General features: G+C 43.7%; 5 protein-coding genes across 6 annotated transcripts; 3 read left to right on the top strand and 2 right to left on the bottom strand.

Moving 5' to 3' along the window:
- The first annotated feature begins 3,810 nt into the window (after nucleotides 1-3,810).
- Nucleotides 3,811-6,740, top strand: LOC100831984 (ubiquitin-conjugating enzyme E2 32). Its single transcript, XM_003558027.4, has 5 exons — nucleotides 3,811-4,065; nucleotides 4,482-4,613; nucleotides 4,721-4,805; nucleotides 5,820-5,983; nucleotides 6,057-6,740. The coding sequence occupies exons 1-5, from the start codon at nucleotides 3,952-3,954 to the stop codon at nucleotides 6,510-6,512; spliced, it is 951 nt and encodes a 316-aa protein (XP_003558075.1). The 5' UTR covers nucleotides 3,811-3,951; the 3' UTR covers nucleotides 6,513-6,740.
- Nucleotides 6,741-7,089: 349 nt separating this feature from the next.
- Nucleotides 7,090-10,981, bottom strand: LOC100831676 (ATP-dependent Clp protease proteolytic subunit 5, chloroplastic). The gene is made up of 9 exons (XM_003558026.4): nucleotides 10,765-10,981; nucleotides 10,590-10,685; nucleotides 10,375-10,495; nucleotides 10,177-10,269; nucleotides 9,171-9,216; nucleotides 9,015-9,087; nucleotides 7,896-7,930; nucleotides 7,698-7,786; nucleotides 7,090-7,491 (listed from the first exon to the last, which is right to left on the bottom strand). Exons 1-9 carry the CDS (start codon nucleotides 10,860-10,862, stop codon nucleotides 7,294-7,296), a joined length of 849 nt encoding a protein of 282 aa, XP_003558074.1. The 5' UTR covers nucleotides 10,863-10,981; the 3' UTR covers nucleotides 7,090-7,293.
- A 1,308-nt stretch (nucleotides 10,982-12,289) lies between these two features.
- Nucleotides 12,290-19,587, bottom strand: LOC100831072. Of its 2 annotated transcripts, none has more exons than XM_010230405.2 (19): nucleotides 19,183-19,587; nucleotides 18,909-18,983; nucleotides 18,697-18,812; nucleotides 18,470-18,581; nucleotides 18,215-18,337; nucleotides 18,072-18,119; nucleotides 17,503-17,708; nucleotides 16,768-16,964; nucleotides 16,084-16,364; nucleotides 15,765-15,914; nucleotides 15,154-15,552; nucleotides 14,833-14,982; nucleotides 14,509-14,584; nucleotides 14,295-14,419; nucleotides 13,807-13,998; nucleotides 13,533-13,673; nucleotides 13,205-13,339; nucleotides 12,808-13,008; nucleotides 12,290-12,730 (listed from the first exon to the last, which is right to left on the bottom strand). In XM_010230405.2, exons 1-19 carry the CDS (start codon nucleotides 19,315-19,317, stop codon nucleotides 12,605-12,607), a joined length of 2,988 nt encoding a protein of 995 aa, XP_010228707.1. In that variant the 5' UTR covers nucleotides 19,318-19,587; the 3' UTR covers nucleotides 12,290-12,604. The 2 variants fall into 2 exon arrangements, with proteins under 2 accessions (XP_010228707.1, XP_003558072.1); XM_003558024.3 differs by having other exon boundaries at nucleotides 15,154-15,549; nucleotides 19,183-19,586.
- Nucleotides 19,588-21,282: 1,695 nt separating this feature from the next.
- On the top strand, nucleotides 21,283-25,494 carry LOC100831375 (DEAD-box ATP-dependent RNA helicase 24). The gene is made up of 5 exons (XM_003558025.4): nucleotides 21,283-21,841; nucleotides 23,030-24,258; nucleotides 24,451-24,487; nucleotides 24,577-25,003; nucleotides 25,121-25,494. Exons 1-5 carry the CDS (start codon nucleotides 21,283-21,285, stop codon nucleotides 25,170-25,172), a joined length of 2,304 nt encoding a protein of 767 aa, XP_003558073.1. The 3' UTR covers nucleotides 25,173-25,494.
- Nucleotides 25,495-25,847: 353 nt separating this feature from the next.
- On the top strand, nucleotides 25,848-26,808 carry LOC100824874. Its single transcript, XM_003561648.4, has 3 exons — nucleotides 25,848-26,139; nucleotides 26,214-26,258; nucleotides 26,377-26,808. The coding sequence occupies exons 1-3, from the start codon at nucleotides 26,029-26,031 to the stop codon at nucleotides 26,806-26,808; spliced, it is 588 nt and encodes a 195-aa protein (XP_003561696.1). The 5' UTR covers nucleotides 25,848-26,028.
- Nucleotides 26,809-26,947: the final 139 nt, after the last annotated feature.

Genomic DNA, 26,947 nt, shown 5'->3' with positions numbered 1-26,947 from the left:
GCGGCCGGCGGACGCCCAACCTGCTGCCGCCCAGGCCAAGAAGGCCAAAGGCCCTGCTGCTGCTGCAGGGTCGGCAGCCCAGGGTTCCGTTGCCCCGCGGCCTTCTGTCAGGCCACAGGAGGTGCCCCTTTGAACGACCAGCGGGCACAGCTGGGGGTCGTTGGGCCAGTCCGTCATGGAGTGAAACAGCGCCGACCACTATGAGGTGACTTCCAACACCTTGCAGTCGGCTCGGCAAAGCCTGCTGGTGGGACCTTCGCCCGCAGCAACTCCGGAGTCAATCTCGACCCGGATGTACCAAGCCCGGGTGGCTTTATTCGAGGCCGGCCAAGCCACGGAGGTATGAACAATCCTTCATAAAACTTCAACTTCTAAATTCAGCATAGTATCCATATTCCTAGTCCCCGAGGTTCAGCGTGAGTAGGAAATAGTCGGCCTGAAGCTTGTCCCGAAGAACTGCAAACACTTATTCCCCGAGATTCGGACCGGGTTTAGAATAGTCGGCCTGAAGCTTAGAATACTTCAAACACTTATTCCCCGAGATTCAGGCTGGGTTTAGAATAGTCGGCCTGAAGCTTAGAATACTTCAAACACTTATACCCCGAGATTCGGGCCGGGTTTAGAATAGTCGGCCTGAAGCTTAGAATACTTGAAACACTTATTCCCCGAGATTCGGGCCGGGTTTAGAATAGTCGGCCTAAAGCTTAGAATACTTCAAATACTTATCCCCCGAGATTCGGGCCGGGTTTAGAATAGTCGGCCTGAAGCTTAGAATACTTCAAACATTTATTCCCCGAGATTCGTGCCGGGTTTAGAATAGTCTTCCTGAAGTTTAGAACAGTTGGTCTGAATCTTAGAATACTTCAAACACTTATTTTCCAACATTCAGGGCATTAACTTCCTTTTGCAGTAACCTTAATTGTGAATCACTGTTTTGCAGCTTTGCATGAACAAGTGCACGGCCATTTTCAAGACTTTGCTAGCAAAGTATAAGAAGTTGGAGGCGGAGCACGAGGCGCTCAAAACTGAGCGCGACAGCCAGGGTAAGTATCTTTGACCAGAAAAGAATCTTTGTCCGAGTATCAATGTGCGGCGAGAACTAACACCTGCTCCTGTTCACAGCCAGGGACAGCGCCCAAGTAGCGGAGCTATTGAAGCGCGTCTCCGAAGTCCAAGGTAACTCACCGTCTGTATCCCGGGTTCCATCCATATTAGATATCAATCTCTCTAATATCTGTCTGTTAAACAGATGAGAAGACTCAGCAGGCCGAACTGCACCGGGAAGAGGTGACCCGGCTGCAGGCACAGATCACGGCGCAAGACGATGCGCACCGAATCAAGGTGAATCAACTCACCTCGGTCCTCTCTTCCCAAGCCGATGGGAAGATCCGGCTGGAAAGCGAGGTGAAGAAGGGCAAAGACTTAGCTGCCCAGCTCGAGACCCGCGCTACTGTCGCGGAATTGGAGGACGCCGAGAAGACCGCGCTATTCAAGGTTGTCCAGCGTGAACTCGTCAAGATCGACAGCATGCAGACGAGTAAGTTATCTCGACTTAAATTTCTCATCCAATTCCTTGTCTGAGTAGCCGTGACAATGTGCCGGGACTCACTGCTATTTTTCGTCTCTGACAGAGTTCTTCCCCACATCCCTCCAGCATGCTCAAGAGGCCGTGAAGGTCGCCCGTCGGACGAGGGAGCCGGCAGCAGCGGAGGGGGAGTCATTCGAGTACGACTTGGTGGATTACCTGGTGAGCATCGTTAGCCGGGTTAGACCGCTCAAGTCATTCGGCGTCAACTTGCTGAACGCCGTCATTCGGGCCTTCCGCGCGCTATGGCTGGGAGAAGAAGCTCCGGCGGACATCCCGACTCTGACGAAACGCTTATATAGATGCAATGTGAAGATGAAAAATCTTAGGTATCAAAATATTTAATTCGAATGGACCACCAAAATGGATTTCTAATGTACAACAACACATGACGTGAATGGTGATATGGAGCCTTTAAATCTTCATGATGTACATGACGTGGATGATGATGTGAATACCTTGCACGTCAAGCTTGCAAACATTAATTGCAATTAGGATGATCAACTTTATAGGTTATGTAGATGGGCAAAGTATTAACCTGTTTTAGATACGGTCCAGAGCCGAAGCGGAGGGGTAATTAAACACGAGAGACAGTGCGATGGTATCTTAAACACGATACGACTCCAGGCGATGGAACCGATGAAATTAATTCACCGCTTTTGATCTCGTGTGCAACCCACCCGTCCTCCTTCCTGCCCTCGTATTCTACAGCTTTTCCCCATCTCATATAGTCTACAATCCGCCAAGCTACCATGGCTGCTTGCGCTGGGTGCATACGCTCAACCTTGGTCCTAAACTCCTGATCGAAGAATAAGATCTAGTCGTTCCTTGGCCATAGCTGAGCCGTGAGAGGCCAAACCAGTCACCTTGAAGCGAGCTAGGGAATGGAACGGCGGTGAGGTCGGTGGTGCAGCTCGGGAATGGAGCGCCGGCAGCACGAAAGAACGTGGAGTTAGCTTCTGTCTAGCTCGTGTTGCTTCTTGCTTGTTTGTTTTCGCCATTGCTGCCCCCTGCGACTGTCCAGATGTTCCAACTCTGAGGAAGGTCTGTCAGGGTACTCTTTCACCCTCTTTAGTTTCAACAAATGAACTAGTTTTTTTTAGGTTTCAACAAATGAACTAGTTTCTTTTTCCAAATGTGTCATTTTAAAATTTTAGTTCATTTGGTTGAACTAAGAAAGGTCAAAGGATATCTGAGGGTCACAAAATTACAGCTCTAATCAGGACAGGGCAATTAGTAGTACGGTAGTTCATCAGTTTGACCATGGTTCTTGACCATTGACCCTTGATTCTGGTATACAACACTTCAGAGCTGAACAAGTTTAGGCGATAGTGCCTAAATTCCTTCAGTTTAAGGTTGCCTTTTGTGTTTGAAGCTTTGCAGGCATCAAGGATACAATATGATTTTAATCATTTGCATAATTTGTTCATGAGCCGCGCATGAACTCTTCGATCAGCTAGAAATTCAGTTAGAACATATGCAACTCCGTATTGTGTTAATAGTTTATTTTCTAGACGGACGTTATAGGCAATGAACTTATAAACTGATCAAGTTTGTTTAGCACGAATTTAGTTATTTGTATTGTCACAAATGGAGCTACAAGGTTATTGACAGGGGTGGACCCAGTCGGGTTATTGGGTGGGGCACGCCCCACCCAATAATTTTCAAAATCCTTTATTTTTAGTACAAATTATCAAAAAAATTAGGAAAAAATAGAACCGTAGTGTATTCATCCCATCCAATATTAGAAACGCAATGTTTGTTCCATCCGATATTGAAAACCTAGGTCCGCTACTGGTTATTCAGATGTCAGTATTAATCTCAAAACACATGAAATGAAGTCTCTTTTAGATACAAAGCTACAGTAAGGTACAATGCATCGGTAATTTTGTATCTAAATACCTAATCAATGCTTAAGATACACCATTAAAATAACATTGTGAGTGTCCTTAATGAGTTTGGATTTAAAACGTTAAAACTTTGTAGCGATAGACAGACACATAGTATCTCTCGTCCGAGCTTGCCCAACCCCCAAGGCCCATCTACGGAAGCTTCGTCCAGCGGTCCAGCCTAATCGCCCACGACGCACGAACCAGTAACGACGCGCCACGTCAACCGTCCACATCACTTCCCACCTCAACCCTCACTTACAAGTGGGCTCAAATAACTTACCTGTCCCATCCGGCAGGGACACATTGACACCCTCCATTAATCCTCCCCCACCCGGGCTTCCTTTTCCTTCCAGTCCCCGTTCTCTCTTTCTCTCTCTCTCTCCTCTCTACGATTCCCAATTCGAAGGCTTTACTATCCCTGCACCGATAAGCGGCGGCGGCGGCGAGGCTACGGGCCCTTCTGCAGAGGAGGCGATGGCGGCTACGGGAAAGTTCAACCGGAGCAACCCCGCGGTGAAGCGGATCTTGCAGGAGGTGAAGGAGATGCAGTCCAATCCCTCCCCTGACTTCATGGCCCTGCCCCTTGAGGTCTCAATTCTCGATCCCTTCTCCTACCTTTACCTTGTGTTTTATCCGATCTGGTCTGCTTTAGGCCTGAATCGAATGTTAGTTACGTAATCTTGGAATTAGTGGCGTTTGATGGGGTGCGGAAATTCAGGTGACGGATTTAATCCGTTGACATCTAGGTGTATCTGCATTTTTTGTCTAGATCTTTATTGCGGTATCTGTACTATTTCAATCTGATCAACATAGTTATATCCTTGTTGTCATTAGATCCTTCGTAACGGTAGATATCCTGCAGATTCCAGACATCTCGATGAACCTAGTGTGAATCAAAGAGTGAAATTATTACAGTGCGCTCTAATTCCAGATTAGAGGTTTATTACCGCAATTTGGGACATTGATCGCCTTATTATGACCTCCAAATGTGTATTGCCGTGCAGGAGGACATCTTCGAGTGGCAATTTGCGATCCTGGGGCCACGGGACAGTGAGTTTGAGGGAGGAGTCTACCACGGGAGGATCCAGTTACCCTCGGACTACCCATTCAAGCCACCATCCTTCATGCTGCTCACGGTCTGTAATTGCTGTGTCCTAATTTCTCTCTCTTAGTTCAACATATACGTTTTGTGACCTATTGATAAATCTTGCTTTCTACGTTTCTCTTTATCTATTTGCTGCAGCCAAGTGGAAGATTTGAGATTCAGAAGAAGATATGTTTGAGCATATCCAATTACCACCCTGAGCACTGGCAGCCATCATGGAGTGGTGAGTCAGTGAGTGGTCATTTGTTTGTGAAACGGCTGCTCAAATAAGCCCTTAAAATAATGGACAACAAACTGCATTGAGTGTTACCATTACGAGTACTTAATAGTGTTTTGGTTTTGTGGGATATATTAACGTGGTGCGTATGGAAATACCATCTTCTGTAGGTTTTCAGAATTTTAATGTGGCAAGTACTTATCTACGACAACTGAAAGAAAGATGCATTCTACTTTCCTATAAGATAATGCATTCTACTCCCTCCGTACCATAAAGGTTGGCACGGATTTGAACCTTTATGGAACAGAGGGAGTAGTTCCTATGATTCTTAAGGTGAATTTGAGTACTAGGGTTAGTCTGTTTAACAACATGTTTTAAATGTTGTTATCATGTTATGCCAGCGGCATCTGGTATGTGCTTGAGATGATTACTAGAATAAGCCTAGTATACTAACACTTAAAACTAGAGCCAGAATTCGTATGCGATCATTTGCAGTTTTGCACCTTTATAACGTTGGGGCACCATTTTCTGTAGTATAAAATTTATATTGCTGTCATGCTGTGTACTGTATGCCCATGGAGCCTAATAAAGTTTTCTTTGTGGAATTGCATGCCAAGTGTTTAGTCCCATGGGCAGGTGAAAGGAGGAACATGTTATTCCTTCATTATATGTTATGCATACTTATTTCTTGTGAAACAACTGTAATCTTAGATCTTATTGTCACTAAATTATCTTGGTTAGTACAACGAACCTCTGGTTTGTGAGACTCAATTGCAAACATTTCTCACAATGTGTATGTTTGTAGTGCGTTCATATCTTGTTGGTTGGATTTTATTTGTCCATATGTTATAATCTGGACTCGAGAGTAGGTCGAATGGTTGATTATCTTTAATATAGAAAAACCCACAATTCTTCCTTCCAGCAGATCTATCTATTTCGTTTTCTTGATAGTTATATATATAGTTTTTCTCCTTGTTCGTAAGATTTATCCAGTGCTGAGCTACATTATTCATATTGCAGTGCGCACAGCGCTTGTAGCATTGATTGCTTTCATGCCAACAAATCCTGGTGGGGCATTGGGTTCACTGGACTACAAAAAGGAAGACAGACGAGCATTGGCTCTCAAATCACGTGAAACACCACCAAAATTCGGCTCCCCCGAACGCCAAAGAGTAATTGATGAGGTAAATTCACATTGAGAACTTGAATACATCTTTTGTTATGTTTCTTTGACACAACAAAGTGTTGCAAACACAGATCCATGAGCAAATGCTCAGTAAAGCTCCACCAGTTCCTCAACTACTGACGAATGGCCCTGATGAGGAGGCTAACAAGTTAACCCCACACGATGCTTCTGTTGAGCATGCTGTCAAAGCAGCTGAAGGTGTCAAAACTTCTGACACCAGCTCTGGCTCTGCGATTGCTGACCTCCCAAAGCCTGCTTTGGAGGCCGAAGTTGCTGAAAACATTGTCGAAACTCAAGCTAGGTCAGATGCGGTCACCAACCATTCTACGGCTGATCAAAGTCCCAGGGAAAGCATTCAAAGAGTTGCCACAACACCGCAGATTCCTGCCATTGCAATCCAGAAGCCAAAGCATGACAGATTGCTGACATTGGCTGCATTTGGTCTGACTCTTGCTATTATGGCCCTTGTGATCAAGAAGTTCTTCAAAATCAATGGACTGGCTGGTTACATCGAGGGCAAGTTTTAGGTAGGTTTGTGCATAAGTTGGATACAAGAGCCACCCCCATTCTGCGTCTGAGCGGCTATGTTATGCCTACTATAATTTATAAACCCGTAAGAATTGTAAATGTTGTTGTCTAGCTATAGATGAAGTGAAAAAGTGAGGAGATGGTACTATCCGTACCCTACTGTATGTAGTACACCTGATGGAAATTGTTGCATGATCTTGCATCCTATGTGCGCGCCTGTTGTGCTATGGCTTAAGTTTTGTCTGCCAATAACAGCTGAGTAGAAAACAAATAGCTGAACTAATGCTAAGTATCGGAAGTGCAATAATAATGAAGGAGCATGTTTCGTCAAAAATAATGAAGGAGCATGTTTCGTCAAAAAAAATGAAGGAACATACATTCACTAGCCTGGAAAATTTCGTCACTCTTTGGAGGCTCAAAGCTAGCCTCTGTGCGCTCTATCTGCTGTCCAGCGGATGATTTTATTATTGCGAGTGAAATGCAAGAACAAATGCAAATGCCTCACTGTTGGATACCCAGAAAAACCTTTACGAAAGAAGTAATTCTGTGGAAGCAGTATTCAAACCAAGGCGAAACTAATGAAAATGCTGTTAATCCAGGTGCAACATTTCGCCATTATGATGAATATTATAGTAGTGCATCTGTTTTGTACAACCTCTGAAGCTTCAGGATGCGGAAATACATAAACATCTAGCCAGACTAACGAGAACAGCATGGTACAAACACAATTCCAAAAGATCACAACAAAAATGCTTGAATCTGAGGTTGCCCGCTTCATGGCTAGCTGGAAGCTGGAAGCGGCTGAAGGGCTTTAAGAGGATTCATGATTACTCCGTCAATGAGGCCATACTCCTTTGCCTCCTTGGCACTCATGAAGAAGTCGCGGTCAGTATCTACGTTGATCTTATCCAGGGGCTGCCCGGTATGGTATGCTAGGTACCCATTCAAGTTAGCCTTGTGGTGCAGCATCTCATTGGCCTGATAGAAATGTAATTCAAAATTAGAGCGCTAACAACTAATGATGATGCAAATATCAATTGTATTTCATTGGTGTGTAAAACTAAGTATTGTTTCTTTAGAATAAGCATAAATCAGTAGGGCATAAGATATGGAAGAAAATCGTCATTTACTCGGATGCTGTACTGGTCTAGAATTAGCAGAAGAGTTTCGCTTTGGAAATTCACCTGGATCTCGAGATCAGTCTCTTGTCCTTGGGCTCCTCCAAGAGGTTGATGGATCATTATTCTTGAGTTAGGTAAGCTGTATCGCTTCCCTGCATTACATGCACCAGTTCTATGATGTGTGTGTTGAAGCATGGAGGTCATCCAAGTTGTAGGCTGCATCTAGTACTATAGCAATGTAATTGCAATCAGTCATATTACCTTTTGTCCCACCACTAAGTAGAAAAGCACCCATACTGCAGAAGGAAAGATGGAAAAAAGGTAAAAAAGAAAAGAGTGTTAATAATCAATGTCTCACGTAAAAGCAAGTGCAAGACAATATAGCAGAGGCCATGTATGGCCTGTCACACTTTTTGATGGAGTAATGTGTTTTCAAGTTGTCATGAATAATGTAAGACTTTAGGCTATATGCATCCTAGATGCAGAGGGTGGGGGCAATAAAGCTTCCGTTTTCTAAAAGAAAAGACAATATAGCAGAAGGCATCACAGAATATGAAGTTGAAGCTGAAGGGAAAACAATCAACATAGGGACAATAATGAATATTTGTACATTTGCAGTTGAGAACACATAATCATTTTACTAAGGAACTGTAATCATGAAAATATAGTCAGTTCTCTTGATATTCTATCCAAAACACCGTTACATACCTTCACCTAGATAAACTTAAAACTAGGAACTATTGAACACCTTCTTCTAAAATAATCCATATTCATTGCCGACATTATTCATTGCATTTTTGTCGTATAAGTAAGCATCCAAAAATGAAAGTATGGTAGTAAATATCGACCCAATCTTATTTACAACCTAAATGCTGCAAAAGGTGAGTTTACAAGTGACAAAAACTAAACAAATGACAATGAACAAATGGAGTGGTTCTCTGGTATTTAGCCATCCGTACAGAGTTCACAATCATACAATTTGAAATCCTATTCATCTTAGTTAAGGATATATGAGGTTAGAAAACCCCGTTATGCAAAATTGTTTGCTATCTCGAACTATGAAAGACTTGCAGCAATAAACTGGACTCATCCCTAGTCTGGGAAGGTTATATTAAATAGAACATGCCAGATACCAGCAAAGATTCTATATGTGTATTAAATGTAAGAAATTTAAACGAATTAGGCAGGCTGAATAGCTGGAAACAGGTACTTGTTTAAATAAGCGGAAACCAGAAAAATGGAATTGAAACCCTGATTTTAATAATCAAACACAATGATAAGAGATTATATGCAATGTACAAAGCATTCTATACCTGAACCAATTACATGTTAAATAACAGAATATTTTCAGAAAGATGACAGATCGTCAGTACTCGGTACCTTGCAGCAAGGCCGATACAAACTGTGGAAACATCAGGTCTGATGTGCTTCATTGTATCAAATATGGCCATCCCTTAAAAGGAATTTATGTTACTGAAGCAACTGAAGCAGGAATAAGATGAATCTATGACAACAAATATGAGTCTGAGTTATTACCAGCTGTCACTGACCCTCCTGGAGAGTTCACATACATAATGATATCCTACAAGAAAATTGATGTGTCATGAAAAAATGAGGTATTTGCTAGTTGAGATGGAAACATCAGCCTCTTCTACAAACAATTAAGCTCCAAGATCAGATTTTTTTTCTTTTTCGAACGGGCTCTTTCCATTACTATCATAATGGAAATCACAAGTTCCTAGAAAGCAGAGGAAGGAAAGAGAGTAGTGAGTTCAATGCACTGCCAGGAAAATCCGCTGTCAACGCCTGCAATTGTAACACCAACTATGCGGCAAAAACTTGACAGCACTGAGAAACTTCGAGAACACAATTATGTAACCAATCCCAGGCGTACTCCCTCTGTTTTTTAATACAAGGCATATAAAATTTTCTCTGCGTTTCCGAAATGTAAGGCGCACAGAGTTTTCATTGGTCCATGCGAGCCCACCATTGCATGCGAAGAGAAAAATCGGTAGCCAGCCATTGCACTAGTGGAGAAAAAAACGGCAGTTTCCTTTTGTGGATGTATGTATGCACAGGAGAAGGTGATTTTTTCTCATAGATGGCATCGAGCAGGCAGTTTCTCCCTCCAAGTCAAATGTCTGCCTTGATATTCACGCAAAAGACTATACGCCTTATATAAAAAAACGGAGGGAGTACTTAAGAAGCTCAAAACCAAATCACTGAGGTATGACATCAATACAAATAAACAATCTTAACAGATACACCCGCACATTTATCACATAGGTCTTGGCAATTAGGATCTAGATAATAAAAAAAATTCCTACAATATCGAGTGGCTTTCCTTAAATAGATAAGCACATCCAAGAACCACAGTGCCACACACTACTTCTTAATTTCCAGAAACAGCCCCGTGTTCATATACAGAACAGCGTTTCTAGAGTAAGCTATGATAAGATCATAACAAAGCTTCTGGCCTGACAACTATTGATCTAGAATTAGGAATTGCACAGAAGGAAGAGTGTTATTCTTCTCAGTTTACCTTGTTGGGGTCAATGGCATCCAAGTAAAGAAGCTGCGCAACAATGACGTTTGCCATATCATCCTCCACAGGACCGCCACACCGGATAATTCTCTACACCAAAATGCACGCACATGGTCAGAAACCGCACAATACATATACACAAAATCTCTACAGGGGAGACCAAATAATTGTGCACACAATCCAATAATCCCGTACATGCTGGAAGAGCTGGCTGACAACGCTCTGGAACCGCTCCATCACCATGGGCGAGGGCCCTCGATCCTGTCCCGCAGACTCTATAGGGAAGTAGGGGGACCTCGGCATCAGCAAGTCATCCCTACCATACACATATAGCACCATTAAATCCCTACTCAAAATTTGCCCCAACCCAAGGCTGAGCTACAAAGTGTTTGTCCCCAAATTGACTTCACCTGATCGACCAAATCCCGCGCCTCTGAGCAGCTCCGTAAGTCCCCACTCCGCCTCCACCGGCTGCAGCGACCACAGGTCGGGCGCACCTCCGGGTCCTGCAAGACGAGACGGTTAGGGTAGAGAGGCTGGGAAGGGGAAGAGGAGACAGAAGGACAGTGCGTGAGGCAAGGGAACCTGAGGAGCGGGAGAGATCTGGGGCCTGGATTGGGGTTAGCTTTGGGGCCGAGGAGAGGGGCGGTGAGAGAGGAGGAGGAGGCGGTGGTGGTCGCCATGGATGGGGCGAGAAGAGCTCGCGATGGTGGGGTTTTGGCCGGAGGGGGCTTTGGCTGCGCTTCTTATCCGCGAAGAGCAGACAGTGCTTAGAAGAAGGGCAGTGAGACACAGAGACAGGGTGAGCGAAGAAACTGAAGAAGACCCAACGACGCGGGGCGCAGGAAGAGTATGGCCTTTTTTACTTTGGGCCTGGGCTTGCATTTAGCAGCATTGTCAGGCATCTCTATGGTTTTTGGATTGAAATCCTTAGAAATATATTTTATGTAGTAGGAAATTTTCCATTGATTCAAAATTCATGGAGAAACTCTTCTATTTTTGCATACCACAATCTAACGAACACCGCTGCAAATTCAATTGTGTAGGATTCAAATTCAAGTGGTCCTATATTGTAATGTTACCATATATTTTTATTTCTGCGCCTAAGGATCTTGAAAATTAAAGAGGCCTTATACAAATGCTAGTACTCCGTATTTGGTTTGTTCGTATATTTATTGCCTCTCTTTGTTGCTCATACATGGCATACTTATCGTAGAGAGTTGCGGTGGTCATTTTGTTCGCCACATCATTTGTGATAGCTACACTTGGTCTATGATTCTATGATTGCTCACCAACTAGACGCTCCCTAAATTCACGCGCCTTCTGATAAGTGCCAAATGTTCCTAACAAAGAATTGTGGAAATCGTGTTTAAACATTGATGTGGAGTGCAAGTTTGGAATTTCAGCATTTTTCTGCTACTACTAAAAGCGAGTAACGGCTGATCTAAAATATCAGTCAACCAACCGACTGGATCCATCTTATGTCGTTTCAATGACATATGATATACGTCACGTTTTAATTACCTCCCAATGCCACTGTCACCCATATGACTTGCCCCCATAAATTATGAAACCGAGTTTATAAGGACCGAACGTTCGCCCTTTCATCTGCTGTTCATCTGATTGGGAAGAACGTGGTTGCAATGGAGCAACGTGTCGCAGTGGCAATTTTAGTCCGGCGGTGCCAACTTTTCATGTGCAAGTGGTAGCTTTAGCCCGTCGCACGGCAATCTAATTTGTTTCATTAGTTTCAAGTCATGACTAATTTGTTTCATTAGTTTCACGTCATGACTAATTTGGAAACCTTTCTGTCAATTGAACTCAACTAAAAACAAATCACTCTCACTAATTTAAAAATACTCCAAGCAATGGACAATTTCTCTCGCAAATAACTTTCACGTGCTAGTTGACACGTGCAAGCACTAATGATGCCACAGCCACTAGTACTCAGAAATGCTTGTTTTGTTACACCTGATGCAGCCAATCTCTTCATAATTCGACCAAAATATGAACGTATCGGCTTCAGGTGATATACGTTGCATCATTCCATTTGCCCTTTCTCTTCTTTTACGTTTTTCAAAATTCCTAGACTACATAAATGGAGCATACATGGAGAGGCAACGGAGAGAATGTTCATAGACCATACGCAATAAGTCTCGAATAGAAGTTTGCTCCCTACAGACAACATACATGCTAGGTTACAGCCAACTAGTACTGAGATACTGTACGCATGACCATACACACGCTACGGCCGGTTAGTACATGAGATACACGTGGTCATGCATACGCTACAACAACTAATAATACCACGTTACATACAGCCAGATGGCCAAGTCTTTAAGATAAACAAACTAGTGTTGGATGCTTATATAGATACTTAAGCATAGCTCTGCTCAGGATGGTTAGCTGTGATCCCCAAGGCTGATCACATCTCTAACTTGGTGCGATAGGCAGCCTTTAGGAAGTTGTCGAAGGGGCTGGCGGGTGGAAGCTTCACCGTGGAGCACGGCTCTAATGACGTGCGGTTGATCTCCAAACCACAGGAATTTGCCTGGACAAATGTAGTTAGTGATACCGAGATCCGCAGCAAACCAGTATTGACATTTGGGGTTCAATGAATCTTCATACCTTGGGAGTGATAAAATTCTGGGCAGCGGGGAGATTTGGAACCGGATTGTCGGGAGTCGACTCGTGGCCATTCACAAGCCAACTTGATAGCTTCTTTCTAGTGCCTGATCCCAGGGCCTCGCATTGACTAGTCATTGTTCCGTATGGGAGGGGGGAGGTAGAAACAGATGCACCTGCAACCTGGCCAGCTACATGTAGCGCCTGACCACAGAAACAGTCTGTTACTGAGAGACCGATATGGATAATGAAGTGAAGAATAACAATGATTATGTAGTTATAACTAGCTTCAATGCACACACATACAATAGATTACAGCAGAGGTAGAAAGGGAAAGAGGGCTAGCCCAGTAGTAAATCATGTGCAAGGGGGGCAGATGAATTTCATCGCAGGAACTCACCGATTCAAGCAACTGACCAACACCCAAGACGCGGGGAGCAGATTGTGGTAGAGTAATCTTGGATATGGAGCTAGCAGTATTTGTAGCTGGTGACTCGTGAAATCCACCATCCACCGAAGAGGTTCTCGAACACTCCTACAATAGAAAAGGACCTCTCAGAAGATGTAAAAATAAATATTAATGATGATAAGGTGCAGTTACAAGAAGGAACATTGCACTATCGTAAACTGTTGCAAGTGCATCCACCTAACAAATTTTGTGCCTTCCTCTCAAAATAAAAATAAAAAAGTGTGCCATCACTAATGGCCATTTAATGTGAGTGACCTACCTCGTCAAAAGAAAGGGATTCATCAGAAAATGCCTGTGCATTAAAGTTGGCCCAGTCAAGGGCTGAATTTGACCCAAACAAGGGCACTTCTTCAGGAGTAAACATTTCCGTGAGCTCCTTAGTGAGTACATCCTTGTCCATCTGGTTACGTAATTCCAAGAACGGTAGAAATAGTACATCACTTTCAACAGCATCAGCATGTGATCTTACTAGGACCACAAATGCAGTCAACAGCAAACAGATGAAAATAACAAAACAATCTCACATGACTAACCTCAGTTAAACTAGAAAGTGCAGAAGCAATGACATCAAGTACTCGCTGATCAGTTATCCCCACTTTCTTCCTGCAATCAGAAAGAACAGATCTACCAATGTCTTGATCACTTTCAGAACCATAGTTGCCTATATCCGATTGCAACCTTACATAGAGCTGCAAGTCTTCACCAATTCTTAGATAAGAATCAATCTGCAAAAAATTCCATAACATAGTTTGCACTGAACATTCAGGAAATACAAAATAATTTTACATTTTGCTAAGTAGAATAAGCAAATGTTTGTATAGAGATAATTGGGCAATGGGCACAAAAGAAGAAGGCTACCATCAAAGTGAAGCACCAATGAACATGAGTATTAAGAAATATGCCTAAAAAATGTCTATTGCAATCATACATTTTTAGAAGAAAAAAAACTGAAGTGAAATTTCACATAAAGAAACATAATATAACTATCTTATTAGAATCTGTACTAGAACTTCGCACTTACATTGGATGATGTAAAACATCTTAGCAGCTCTGCCAATTCGGTAATGTGGCAGATTTTTCCAGCAAAAGCCAGCATACTCGTTGCTAAGGTAAAAATAGACCGTTGGCAAGAAGGGGACAGGTCTCCTGGAAAATTTGCATAAACAAATACAAGTGACTTTCACGATGCGGATGCAGGAAAGAGACAATCATAAATTTCATTATGCAGATCCTACCACTTGGGGTTAAGGCAATACTTCTGAGGGACAAAGGCAACTGGAAGAACTGAACGTTATTAGTGTTGCTTGAATTCTGCAGCAGCAACATCATTATTTCAACATGGGGAATACTACTCAACCAAAATAATGTGAACTTTCATACTATGCAAGGATATATTTCTTGATGTATAAAGAGGAGAGAAAACCACTGACATGGCTATTTATCTTTTCATAAAAGAAAAATTCATATCCCAAAATGTGAAAACAAATAACAACCATTCGATAAACTTTCCTTGATGATAATTGAAATTTCAAAGCTGTAGTTCCAAAAGGAACTCATACCTTAAGGCGGGAAGAAAGAACCGTAAGGCTGTACGAATGACCTATGGCCTCATAATTAAAAGGAGTGTTATCAGTCTGATTGGCCTGTATCCAGAACGCAGACAACAATTGATTTGTTTGATCTTCAGTCAACGGGACGATTTTCGTTTCCTGGAAGATACATTCAAGATTTTTTTCAGTAATTGTGATTAAGAGATACATGTCCCTCTACATGGACCCACCTGACTAAAATATAAACATTAGCAACATAAACAAAAAACTCTTGCAGGCGAACCGGTACTAAAATAACCTTTGGAGAGGGGAGGGGGTAGGGGGAGGTACCTCTGCGGAACTACTCAGTGTTGCCCATCGATCGATAAAAGAGAAGACCAACTTTGAAAAATAAGCAGGACTTTTTCGTGCCCAAACATGTTTATTATCCTCTTCGTGTATGTTTCTTTCCTTTCCATCATCATGCATCATATTTCCAGGCTTATCTGAACCTAAACATTCTTTCTCTCTCCTTAACTTTTCAAGTAGAGCAGTAGCTGAAGCAAATACAGATGTAGCTCGAGACTGCCACTTCTTTGTTTCATATAGGAACTCTGAATCCCCCCTCTGATGGCTTCGGCCTCGGACAATAACAGCGGAAAATATGTGATGCGCCCCCACACGAGTATCTACATCTGGATGTACCATGGACTTCAGTATCTGCTGGAGAAGAGCTTCTGGAAACACCTGCTAACAAAAGTTAGATAAAGGAATCAGCAAAGAATGGCAGCCGTGGCCCACTAACCAGTGAATATGGATTAGCATTTTGTAAAAGATGGAAAGTAGGCAGTACGGTAAATTATTTAATGTGTAGAAGAGATACACGGTTTCTGAACCTGATTGCAGCCCTTAATATTCAGTTCATTTGTTTAACGACTAGATAGTATGAATTCAAAACTGACCATAGGAGAATTTGAAGATCCTGAAGTCAAAGAGATTATGTGGCAAAGTATCAGCAGACTTCCAATAGTTGCTCTGGCAACAGCAGGCATAGAAGGCAAATTCTCCAACGTAATCGCCATCATATCATAAAGTGACCGCACATCATGAACCTAGAAGAAATTCTGAAACTTAGAGAAAGTGGGGAAATTATATGTATTTGCTGGTGCAATTCTTTGACATCAAAGCTTGTGAAGTTGCAAATTTCTACGAAAGATGCAACAAAAATATTTATGGCGATTGACAAATGTTAGCATGTAACTTGAATAGTATAGGACATACTCCTCTAACAACTTCAAGAAGGCAACCCTCCAGGAAATTTTGAAGAGACTCATTCAAGTTAAGCTCTTCGACACTGGCTGACTCCAGAGCCTCTAGTGTTTTCCTCAAGTGCCTGCACAAGTCACCTGCTACTACAAGTTCAGGAGCAACTCCTCGTGATCGCAACTGCCGTGCCAAAGACGTTGCTGTCTGAATAATATCAGACTTAGTCTGAGGATCATGCAAAATATTCTTGTGGTCCAGGTGACGGATGACAGCAGTCAAAATCAATTGTTCATTGCCTATGAGAAAAAAAAAGTATTAGCAGACAAGGGAAGCCCTTAAAACAGTGCAAAGAGGAAAAGAAAGTGCACTTCATCAGACTACAAATGTACTTGATAATAAAGTTGTCAGCAAACTTGTAATAAGCTTATAACGCACCTGACAATTGAAAACACCAAACATAGTGTCTGCTCAAAGGCAACTAGATAGATTGGCAGTTTGGAAGAGCAAGGAAATTATTGACATGTTCTCTACTACTAGGAAGAATAAGGTCTCCATAGCATGCTAGGCAACTACAATAATAAGATCTTAACAGAACTTCCATATGTATTATAATGTGGCTTATGCAGTTTTACATTTTTATTATACATGCAATTCTGATCATCCAAAATTCTAAATCTTCTTGGGGAATAAAAATGCTACCTGAACTTTTCTCTAGATAAGACATATCAGACAAGACAAGCAAAGCCAATCCATGCCGAGGAGCCCATTGCTTCTTCATATCAAAGTACGAAAGCATTGGATCCAGGATGCGCCGCATGGTTGTACTCTCTTTGGCCAGTTCAGCAAGCTTCTGAACACAGATAAATGACCATACTTCTGGAGATTCACGCTCCTCCCTGCATCGCCATTCAAAGAAATTGTAATTTGTTGGGTGCATCTGAGCTTGAGTATGAAAGAAGAAGCATCAAGCATGTCGGATGATCATTCACAAGGCAATTACTTATGTTATCAAGTTCCCGTTCATCTCTTCATTGGTGGATCAAACAGTGAACATGAACTTGACTTCTTTATATTGTTACTCTACTATTCTTCTAAAGGAAAGTTTATTTAGTGTGTTCTTTCATGATCTTTTTCTGCATTCTGGTGCACCGTGCATGCACTTAATAGTAAGATCACATTAGTCACATAAATAAGTTGTAAAATAATCATTGAAACACATCTACGCCTTTAAGTGTGCCATACTGCCATTAGCATGCATGTACCCTTCAAAATAGGAAAAGGAATAGATGCCCAATTGTTTGACAGCATGTAAGACCAAAATGAACTGAGAGACCGCAATGCAGTAAAAACTTGTGTAATCTACAGAAGCATGAATCCTTCCGAACAAAATTTAGAAAACAGTGGTACAACAAGCATACATAAATGACACTTCACCTGGTCAAGGCTGAAGAATCCCTTGCTGATCGCAGTGTAATAGTTGCAGTTGCACTACGGAAATTCACATCATTACCTCCACCTAAGCCAGCTCTTCCATCACGCCTGACTATTTCATCAACCCAGTTATGCTGTGATGCATGTCTCTCATCATCACCACCAGTGGATTCCTCCATTCTGTAATTTTCCAAGACCGATTGCACTATCTGTAACATCCAAGAAATTTGAATTCTCAACATTCGTTGTTGCAATAAACTTGAGAAATATAAATTTATTCAAGAACTAATCAAATAGAAATAGTACACGGAGCCTAAACTCCCCGAAGAAAGAAAGAAACCATAATGCAATCATTTGAATTCTAATGTATAATGATCTAATCATTTTATTATAAGTCAGAATATCAGATCATGAGTAAAATGGATAAGTTGATAATGTTTGCAGTGTGCAGAAGACAATACAAATTGAGAAATTTGCACCTACTCCAGTAACAAGTTTAATCTCCTTTGATTCTCCACAACCACAAGTATGATCAATGGAACAATGCCATAAAAAGAACCGATCGAAGTTACCTCGTCGAAATCAGCAAATATGTATGAATGTTCCTTCATAAACCATATCTGCACAAGTATTACAATAATTAACAGAAGTTAACTTTTAAACAAAAATACAAAGTAACAGAACTAAAGAAAAAGAACTGCAAAACCACATTTACCATTGCTGACAGACACTGCAGGCTTGCTGCCCGCAGAAGATTATGCTCCACTCCCTGTTGACGTGAGAGCGTGCACACTTTGTGAACCAAGCTTTCAACATTCCGTGCATATGTGTTGTCTACCTGGAAACATGCTAGAATAATGAAATCTCATACACAACGCAAAGAAAACAAAGTGACTTGGATGATTATGAGGAACGGATTGAAATACAATGTTTATAACACAATATGTGTGTGGTTCATCATAATGCCCACCTGACTGTAAATAAACTTCGCTAAAGTTTGACATCCAAGAATATGAATGTTCTCTTGCTTGCTTTCCAGAAGGTCCGTAAGGACATTCACTAGGCTGATTGCAAAATATGCCCTGTGCCATCACATGTGTAACATGACATAGAAAATTAGCCACAAAGCTTCATCGGAAACTATTAGCATTTTGACATATGAAACATGAGTGGCAGCCAACATTTTCAGAAACTCACATCTGCTCCTTACAAATGAAGAGCAGTTTGCTGTACGCTTCAGTGATAATTTTGACATAGTTCACATGGGCAGCACGCAGCTCCTTGCGACTCCTCTGTTCCAGAAACTTGGCAATCTGGCAAGCATGCAGTGAAGGAAGAACTAGTGGTTATTTTCCTAAGGAATATTTTAGCAATAAAATAAGAGAAAACATAACGCGAACATCACATGCCTTAGGAATGCGCAGGGGGTTCTTCGCAGCATATTCGCATAACTTCATGATTTTCCTCTCATTTGGAGGGCCATCCTGCGAAAGTAAATTCTGCAACATAAGAAGCTATACACCCCACTACTAAAATATGACCATCAGTGGTCTTTTACAAGTAATACCGGAAGCTACATTCTGCAGGAAAAAACATCGACAGTGGCGGCACAAGATAACCAGGTGATTTGGCTACATTCTGTAGAGCATGTTAAGCGAACTATAGCGACAACCGAACACTTACGGGCATCTTGGGGAATATCTCAGCGAGCAGCTTCTTGTAACGCTTGACGGGGCGCCGCGAGCTCGGGCGCAGCGCCGGGCAGCACACGCACATGCTCTCGCACGACGGGAACAGCTTCGCCCCCATGAACCCCATCTTCTGTGGCCCGCTGCCCGCAGAGGCTGCAGCAACCGACTGGATCTCCGCCCCTACACCTGCAATGGAGCGGATCTAGATGGTGTGCCGGGTGGGCGACGCGAGTGAGAGGTGTGAGGCGTTGGTGGTGACGCTAAGCTAGGGCTGCGGGCGGCGGATTGGAGCTTTGGGTAGGCCGGAGCACGAGATAGGTCAGGGAGAAGAAAGAGGACGTACGGGGTGGATGGGGGGAGACGAAAGGCAAGTAGGAGTATATTGTTGGAGTGGAGTGGATGCACTGGAGTTGATCCTTTTCTAAGTAGGTCAACAAAATTTTATTCCAAAAATGACAGTTCCGGACGTTTTCTATCCAACAAGAAATGAATAATTGGAAGGAAAAAACAATCATGTCAAACTATCACATATCAAGTGATTTTCTATTACATGTATTTTAGTGGCGGAGCCAGCTGGGTGGCCTGGTGGGGCCAGCCCCACCCTAACAATTTGATTTTATATATACATATACTATTAATGATGATAAAAAGGCCTGAGAAAAATGCAAAAAAGCCCAAAAAACCCGGTTGCCACCCTAAAAAAATGTTCCAACTCCACCACGGATGTATCTAGACACTTTTTAAGCATAGATACATCCATATTTAGACAAATTTAAGTAACTTAATATGGGACGGAAGAAGTATGATAAAAAAGATTTTAAACAAACTCTTAGGAGTATGAGGCCCAGTTTGTTTTTAGTCTTGTGTTTACTCACAAGCTGGTGTGGAAAATAACCGGAGAAAATACACTGGCATGATCGACCAGTCTGAATTAAAAATAACTGACTACAAAAAAGTACGATTAGCTTGCATAGGTACAACCACATTGATAGCTCCTCTTAAATGTTAAATGTTTTTCTTTTCTTCATCTGTTACTTGTCTAGAGTATTAGCCTAGAGTTGTACTCCTAGTTTTGGTAGAAAAAAAATAAGAGTTCTACTCCTAGTAAACTTAGTTTGGGCTGGTTTAAGGACAAAACAGTAACCTCATAGCAAAACGCCAAAGTTTGGTTCCGTCGAATAAAGGCTACCGTAGTCAACTGTAAGTCCGTGATGGCAAACCCCAAACGAATCCTCATATGAAGCCAAATTACACGCGATATTAGCGAGCCATCGATTTGTAGACTAAAATGAGCAGCCCAAAATGGTACAGAGTAGTCTTTGTTTCATGTATGTTAAACAAATGTACTGACTGATGCACTGAGTTAGCAGGATGACCGGTTTGAATTCTCATAGGGGTGTCTTTTGTTTGATTCCGCACTTATTTCGGGACGGAAATAGGTAGTTTAGTGGAGGATACAATTCATTCCTTGTATTAAGACACTGTCCATGCGTCCATGCATTCTAGGACTTATAATAGCCAGCTGTTGTACCTTTGATCAACTTTAATGCTGCCATGCCTGACTAACTATGATGTTCAATGATGTTCCTTTCTCAGAACATTGGATTCTTTTTAATAGCTACTATACGACGGTGATTATTTGGCAGGACGTTTGATGTCAAGAACTCGAGATTTTATATCATCACATGTGATGCAGCTTTTTCTTGGTTTGACTTAAAGTGGTACTCTGCTTTTTTTTGGAAGGTAGTGATGCACATGCAGCATTCCAGAGATCACATCACGCGTGACCGACCGTGTCCACTTTTATGGTTCGTGGCAGGAGCCGGTCCTGGATTTCATGACACGAGGCTGCCAAACAAGGCAACTTAAACTGGCGAGTCGGCCCGGCCCAAGACGCTCTCCGTTTATCACGAGCCGGCTCCATCAAATGACGGCCCACTGCAGCGACCGACCTTGACCCGCCACGGCCCACTCCAACCCCCGACCCAGCCAAGCGGCGCCAGTACTCTCCGCGGCCATCGTCTTCCTCGCCGTTTCGCAAACCCTAGCCCGCTCGCTCGCTCGCTACCTCCTCGCTGCCCGCCGGCCAGTCATGTCGAAGCGAACGAGGCTTGAGGGCTTCAGCATCCCGCGCCCCACGTCCTACAGCTTCGAGCGCTCCCAGCCCGCCCCGCGTCTCTACGTCCCCGCTGAGGATGACCTCGACGACATCGCCTTCTCCGACGACGCCGCCGCCCCCTCGGATGCCGCGGAGGGAGGCAAGGCGGAGGATGAAGAGATCGACCCGCTTGACGCCTTCATGGCGGAGATCCAGGAGGAGATTCGCGCCCCGCCCCCGCCGCCCAAGCCCGAGGCCCTCCGCCTCGGGGACTCTGACGAGGATGACGACCCAATGGAGAGCTTCCTGAGGGCCAAGAAGGATGCCGGGCTCGCGCTTGCCGCCGACGTTATGAACGCCGGGTATAATTCCGACGAGGAGGTATACGCTGCCGCCAAGGCCGTGGACGCCGGCATGATGGAGTATGACTCGGACGACAACCCCATAGTTGTGGACAAGAGGAAGATAGAACCCATACCTCCCCTGGACCATTCGACTATCGAATACGAGTCGTTCAACAAGGATTTCTACGAGGAGAAGCCGTCCATTTCAGGTGAAGCACTTGGCTCCCATATTTAACTTGTGATACCAATTTGATTAATCATTTCGTTGACTGTTAAATCTCAGTTTGATCTCATAGTATAAAGTCTGACGATAGGTCTAGCTTCAGTATATTAAGTCATGAACTATGCATAAGCTATTTTGATTGTATGTTAAAGCTTAATGTCCCATTGTTTTGTAATGGAAATGATGCCTTACTCAGCTCTTGGATCACTATTTTTATTTTTTATGGCATGCTTATTGTTTGGTTGTCGGCTATTAGGATAGATACCTCCAAGTCTGTTATTTTGAGATGGCAGGCACCTGGTCATCATCACCTTACAGTTATGGCGCTCATGCACCTGAAACGGTTTCAATACATAATAATTATTTGAAAGCCATGACTCATTTTTCAACATTTTGTGCCGGATATTTTTGGTGTGATCCATTAGGTTTGTTAATTAAGCTCTAGCATTTACTTCAGTATCCTTGGGCTGAAGCTTTTCCTCCACCTTTGTCTTGTGGAGGCCCTTGCCAGTGTTCCAAATGGACATAAATCTTGTCTACCCTAATTTCCACATTGTTCTGGCTTATTTATCTGAATATATACAGAACCGAGATATATCTTTTTTGTGAATATTCTTTTTTATGAATGAGCTTATTCTGCACTAACAAGGTTGCATTTGATGAGCTAGTGGCCCATGCACAAAGGTGTTGTGTCCAAGTAGAGAATCTGCTGGACATATTTTTAGCATCCTATATGCTTCCTTAACACTTAACACTATCTCTTTACAGTATTTTGTTATAGTGCATTCAAAGGGAACAGTTGCTGGAGGGTTTAGTATCACTAGTCCTGAGTTACCCTCCACGAGGAAGCAGTCAAAGGCCCATACTAGTGATTTCCCTATTCCAGCACACTAAGACAGAACTTACTTTAATTGCTAGTGTCTATACGAAAGTGGAATATTTTCAGTTGTGCATATTGTATTTTCTTCGTCTTCTGTCTTTTCCTAAAGAATCAGTGTAATGAAGTTTCTTTATGTTACAAAGCCTATGCAACTGGACCCCTGCAAGTATTTTCTCATGTTTGGCGTGGTAACAACTAGCATGAACCAAATTGCTTATAACTTCTACAGGTTCTTTTTTCTCGTTATTTATCCTAGGAGTCAACATGTATTGAGTACCTCCTTGTCTCTTGTAGGGATGAATGCTGAAGAGGTGGCTGATTATATGAAAAGTTTGGCAATTCGGGTTTCAGGCTTTGATGTGCCAAGGCCAGTTAAAAACTTTGCGGATTGTGGGTTTCCTGTTCCGTTAATGAATGCTATTGCCAAGCAGGGCTATGAAAAACCGACAACAATTCAGTGCCAGGCTTTACCTATCGTACTTTCAGGGAGAGATATCATTGGTATTGCGAAAACCGGTTCAGGCAAAACTGCAGCATTTGTGCTCCCTATGATTGTTCACATTATGGATCAGCCTGAGCTTGAGAAAGAAGAAGGTCCAATAGGAGTGATATGTGCTCCGACAAGAGAATTAGCACATCAGATATACCTCGAAGCTAAGAAGTTTGCTAAGCCTTACAACCTTCAAGTTGCTGCTGTATATGGTGGTGTTTCCAAATTTGATCAGTTTAAAGAACTGAAAGCAGGCTGTGAAATAGTTGTTGCTACCCCAGGGAGACTAATAGACTTGCTTAAGATGAAGGCATTGAAGATGTTTAGGGCAACTTATCTAGTTCTTGATGAAGCTGATCGCATGTTTGATCTTGGTTTTGAGCCACAGATACGATCCATCGTAGGTCAAATTAGACCAGACCGACAAACCTTGCTTTTCTCTGCAACGATGCCATACAAAGTGGAACGCTTGGCTAGAGAAATTTTGAGCGACCCTATTAGAGTTACAGTTGGTCAAGTTGGCAGTGCTAATGAAGACATCAAACAAGTTGTGAATGTACTCCCTTCCGATGCTGAGAAGATGCCATGGCTTATCGAGAAAATGCCCGGGATGATTGATGATGGAGACGTTCTTGTGTTTGCAGCTAAGAAGGCTAGAGTCGATGAGATTGAGAACCAGTTGAATCAGAGAGGATTCAAAGTTGCAGCACTTCATGGTGACAAGGATCAGGCATCTCGCATGGAGACACTACAGAATTTCAAATCTGGGACTTACCATGTTCTTGTTGCAACTGATGTTGCCGCACGTGGTCTGGACATAAAGTCAATTAAAACAGTTGTGAACTTTGACATTGCAAAAGAAATGGATATGCATATTCATCGCATTGGAAGAACTGGCCGCGCTGGTGATAAAGATGGCACTGCATATACTCTGATTACGCAGAAAGAAACCCGATTTGCAGGTGAACTGGTTCATAGTTTGATTGCTGCTGGTCAAGATGTGCCCAATGAACTTATGGATCTGGCAATGAAGGTAGGTTCCTGGCAGTTTAGTGGTGAATATTTCGCGTTCTGTCTTGCATTATATCGCAAACTCGCATGGAATTATAGCTGAACACATAGCATTGCAAAATTGCACATTTGCAGCAAATGCGCATTCAGCGTAACTAGTCGCTCTAGCATGAATACAGACCCTTTTCTAACATGACTATCATTTGAATTTTAGGATGGGAGATTCAGAGCAAACCGTGACTCTAGAAAAGGTTAATCCTTTTTATTTAGTTACACATCAAGTGATCTAGATGCATCCTGTTGTAAACTGATTATACTAACAATTTATTGTGCTGATCAGGTGGGAAGAAAGGTGGCAAAGGTAAAGGTGGTGGAGGCGGCGGTGGCAGCAGCGGTGGTGGTGGTGGGGGTGCACGTGGACGCGGGCGTGGCATACGTGGAGTTGATTTCGGCCTTGGCATAGGCTACAGTACTGAATCGGGGCCACAAGTACCTGCTCCAAGGTCGGCAACTGTAAACGCGTTGAAGACAGGAATGATGCAAAATTTTAAGAGTAGCTTTGTCTCAGCGGCTTCGAGTATGCCGAGCAACAGTGCGCCTTTGAGGGCTGCTCAGTTTGTAAGACCGGCACTTCGTGGTTTTGTCTCTGGTGGCACCATAGGAGGAGATGCAGGCGCAGCACGGCCAGCACCACCGGCACCCTCCTTTGTCTCCACATCCAGACCTGCAGGAAACACTAATGAAAATACGAACACAACCCCTGAAAGGTATGCTGTTATGTGGATGCATGATCATTTTATCCAACTTGTAGATCTGTTGCCAGTATTTTGCAATGTTCTGTATTCGGGTTGCTAATCGCTGGTCAAAATTTCCATGTATTGCAGCTCGAGGGATCAACGGAGAGAGAGAAAGCGACCATCCGGTTGGGATCGCTAGCAAGATTTTGAACCAAATTTTCTCCAGTTTTGGTTTGTCACCTTCCCGAAACGTATTGATGTAGATTGTACATTATTACATGATGTTAATGATAAAATGTTGTTCCTACTTATCCGTAGTGAGCTGTCTCCGTTCTATTTATGTCCCGATGTACTGCTAGACATCCTCCAATCTGCTAGGTGTTATTCTCTCTGGCCTTCTCCTGGCCACTGGCAACACAGTTTGCATAATGTCCTGATTATCAAGTCCACAGTGTGCAGATCAATGTATGAAGATCGACAATAAGTCTCATCTTGGAATGGAATTTTATATTGCGCTGATATAATGAGATGTTGCTTTTGGCTCCCGAGCTTTGGAGCTCGGTATATATTTACACAAAAAATATCCGAAACATAGATGCGAGAATACAATACCGATTTACAAAATTTCATGGGAAAATGGTTTATTTCTTTTGCGTCGGGCCACCGAAAAAACAAAATGCCACCATCCATAGTTAATGGTGCTGCCAGAGCAGCTTCTCCTCGAAGGTCCGACGGTTTCGTTCTTTCCAAATTTTAGCAAATTGAAATAGTCATGTGATGCATAAAAATTGTTAGAAATGCTAGAATGACTCGCAGATCGCTTCACGTGCCAGATACTATGTGGGTAGTCCGCAGGGCGCACGGTGCTAAACCCGGCAACCCGCTCTCGCCGAGCGGGCGGGAGACGACAGTACGACACTGTAGGTAGGAAAAAAAAGCTGCCACCGCCGGCTAGCTAACACGCAAAGTTGGGTGCTGTTCCTCTCCTCTTCGATCCCCATCCACGGCACACAGCAAGAGGAGAGGGGAGAGAGAGAGAGAGAAAGAGAGCGGCGATGGGGAAGGTGCCGATGGATCAGCGGCGGCGGCGGCTTACGCTGGAGGACTACGTCTTCTTCTTCGGCAGCCGCAGCGGCAAAGGCCTTACCATAGACCTCCTCAACCAGGTCGGCAACTCGGCACCCCTTCTCTGTGTCTCTCTCCACGCGCATGTCTGCTCTAACTCCTTGTCGCCTCGCAGATCGTCTTCATGCACGGCTTCATCAAGTTCCACCACTCCAACAAGGTACCCCTTGCCCCCAAAGCCCCATTCTCCGTTCCTGTATACAGACCCCATCGCTGAGAGGAAAGCTAATGCATGATCCTGGCGCTTGCTTCCCCCATTCATCTATTATTGACCGCAGCCGGTCATCCTCGACGCGCTCAACTCGGTCGAGCTCCTGCGCCCGCGCCGCTCCACCGTCAGCATCAACGCCGTCGCGCCACCGCCTAGCGCGGCGGCGCCCTCGGCGGCCGCGCTCTCCACGGAGGACGTCAAACGCGACATCGCCGACCTCGGCTGGCGCGAGTGCCCCATCGGCTCCCTCCTCTCCGTCTCCGCCCCTTCCCCCGTGCCCCTCGCGACCGTCCTCCCGGGCTCCGGCGCCGTCCAGCGCGTCTCCCCTCCGAGCACGCTCACATCGCCCCTGCCTCCCGCGGCGCCGGCCGTGGCAGGGAAGAGGAAGTGGGCGTCGACGGGCCAGGGAAAGGAAGCGGTTAGGAGGAAGAAGAAGAGCATGGGGGAGCTGCTCACGCGCCCGTCCCTCGAGGTCGAGGATTCGTCTACCGGCGCATAAGTGAGGTTTGGCTCGCGCCGCCGCTTCTATGCCACCAACGGCTTTCTCGCCCTCACCCTTCGTCTGCAGGCTCAGCGGCGGCATTGCCTCTGTCGATTGATCTGTACTCCGTAGTTTCGTTCACTATCTAGCTGCAGTA

This window comes from Brachypodium distachyon, chromosome 1 (assembly GCF_000005505.3).
Source record: "Brachypodium distachyon strain Bd21 chromosome 1, Brachypodium_distachyon_v3.0, whole genome shotgun sequence".
In the NCBI taxonomy this organism is placed as follows: domain Eukaryota; kingdom Viridiplantae; phylum Streptophyta; class Magnoliopsida; order Poales; family Poaceae; genus Brachypodium; species Brachypodium distachyon.
This window is presented reverse-complemented; position numbering and strand designations above follow the sequence as displayed.

Bases quoted from the DNA above. Each gene is read 5' to 3' on its own strand.
- LOC100831984 (XM_003558027.4), top strand. From the start codon at position 3,952: ATGGCGGCTACGGGAAAGTTCAACCGGAGCAACCCCGCGGTGAAGCGG. The intron at 4,614-4,720 runs GTCTGTAATTGC...TATTTGCTGCAG, and splicing joins CATCCTTCATGCTGCTCACG to CCAAGTGGAAGATTTGAGAT. The intron at 4,806-5,819 runs GTGAGTCAGTGA...TTCATATTGCAG, and splicing joins CTGGCAGCCATCATGGAGTG to TGCGCACAGCGCTTGTAGCA.
- LOC100831676 (XM_003558026.4), bottom strand. From the start codon at position 10,862: ATGGCGACCACCACCGCCTCCTCCTCCTCTCTCACCGCCCCTCTCCTC. The intron at 10,496-10,589 runs GTGAAGTCAATT...TGTGTATGGTAG, and splicing joins CGCGGGATTTGGTCGATCAG to GGATGACTTGCTGATGCCGA. The intron at 9,088-9,170 runs GTAATAACTCAG...ATTCCTTTTAAG, and splicing joins AGGAGGGTCAGTGACAGCTG to GGATGGCCATATTTGATACA.
- LOC100831072 (XM_010230405.2), bottom strand. From the start codon at position 19,317: ATGGGGTTCATGGGGGCGAAGCTGTTCCCGTCGTGCGAGAGCATGTGC. The intron at 18,984-19,182 runs GTAAGTGTTCGG...TTACTTTCGCAG, and splicing joins AGATATTCCCCAAGATGCCC to GATGGCCCTCCAAATGAGAG. The intron at 13,674-13,806 runs GTTAGTCATGTG...TTACGTAACCAG, and splicing joins CACTTTCTAGTTTAACTGAG to ATGGACAAGGATGTACTCAC.
- LOC100831375 (XM_003558025.4), top strand. From the start codon at position 21,283: ATGTCGAAGCGAACGAGGCTTGAGGGCTTCAGCATCCCGCGCCCCACG. The intron at 24,259-24,450 runs GTAGGTTCCTGG...TTTGAATTTTAG, and splicing joins TTATGGATCTGGCAATGAAG to GATGGGAGATTCAGAGCAAA. The intron at 25,004-25,120 runs GTATGCTGTTAT...CATGTATTGCAG, and splicing joins ACGAACACAACCCCTGAAAG to CTCGAGGGATCAACGGAGAG.
- LOC100824874 (XM_003561648.4), top strand. From the start codon at position 26,029: ATGGGGAAGGTGCCGATGGATCAGCGGCGGCGGCGGCTTACGCTGGAG. The intron at 26,140-26,213 runs GTCGGCAACTCG...GTCGCCTCGCAG, and splicing joins CCATAGACCTCCTCAACCAG to ATCGTCTTCATGCACGGCTT. The intron at 26,259-26,376 runs GTACCCCTTGCC...TATTGACCGCAG, and splicing joins AGTTCCACCACTCCAACAAG to CCGGTCATCCTCGACGCGCT.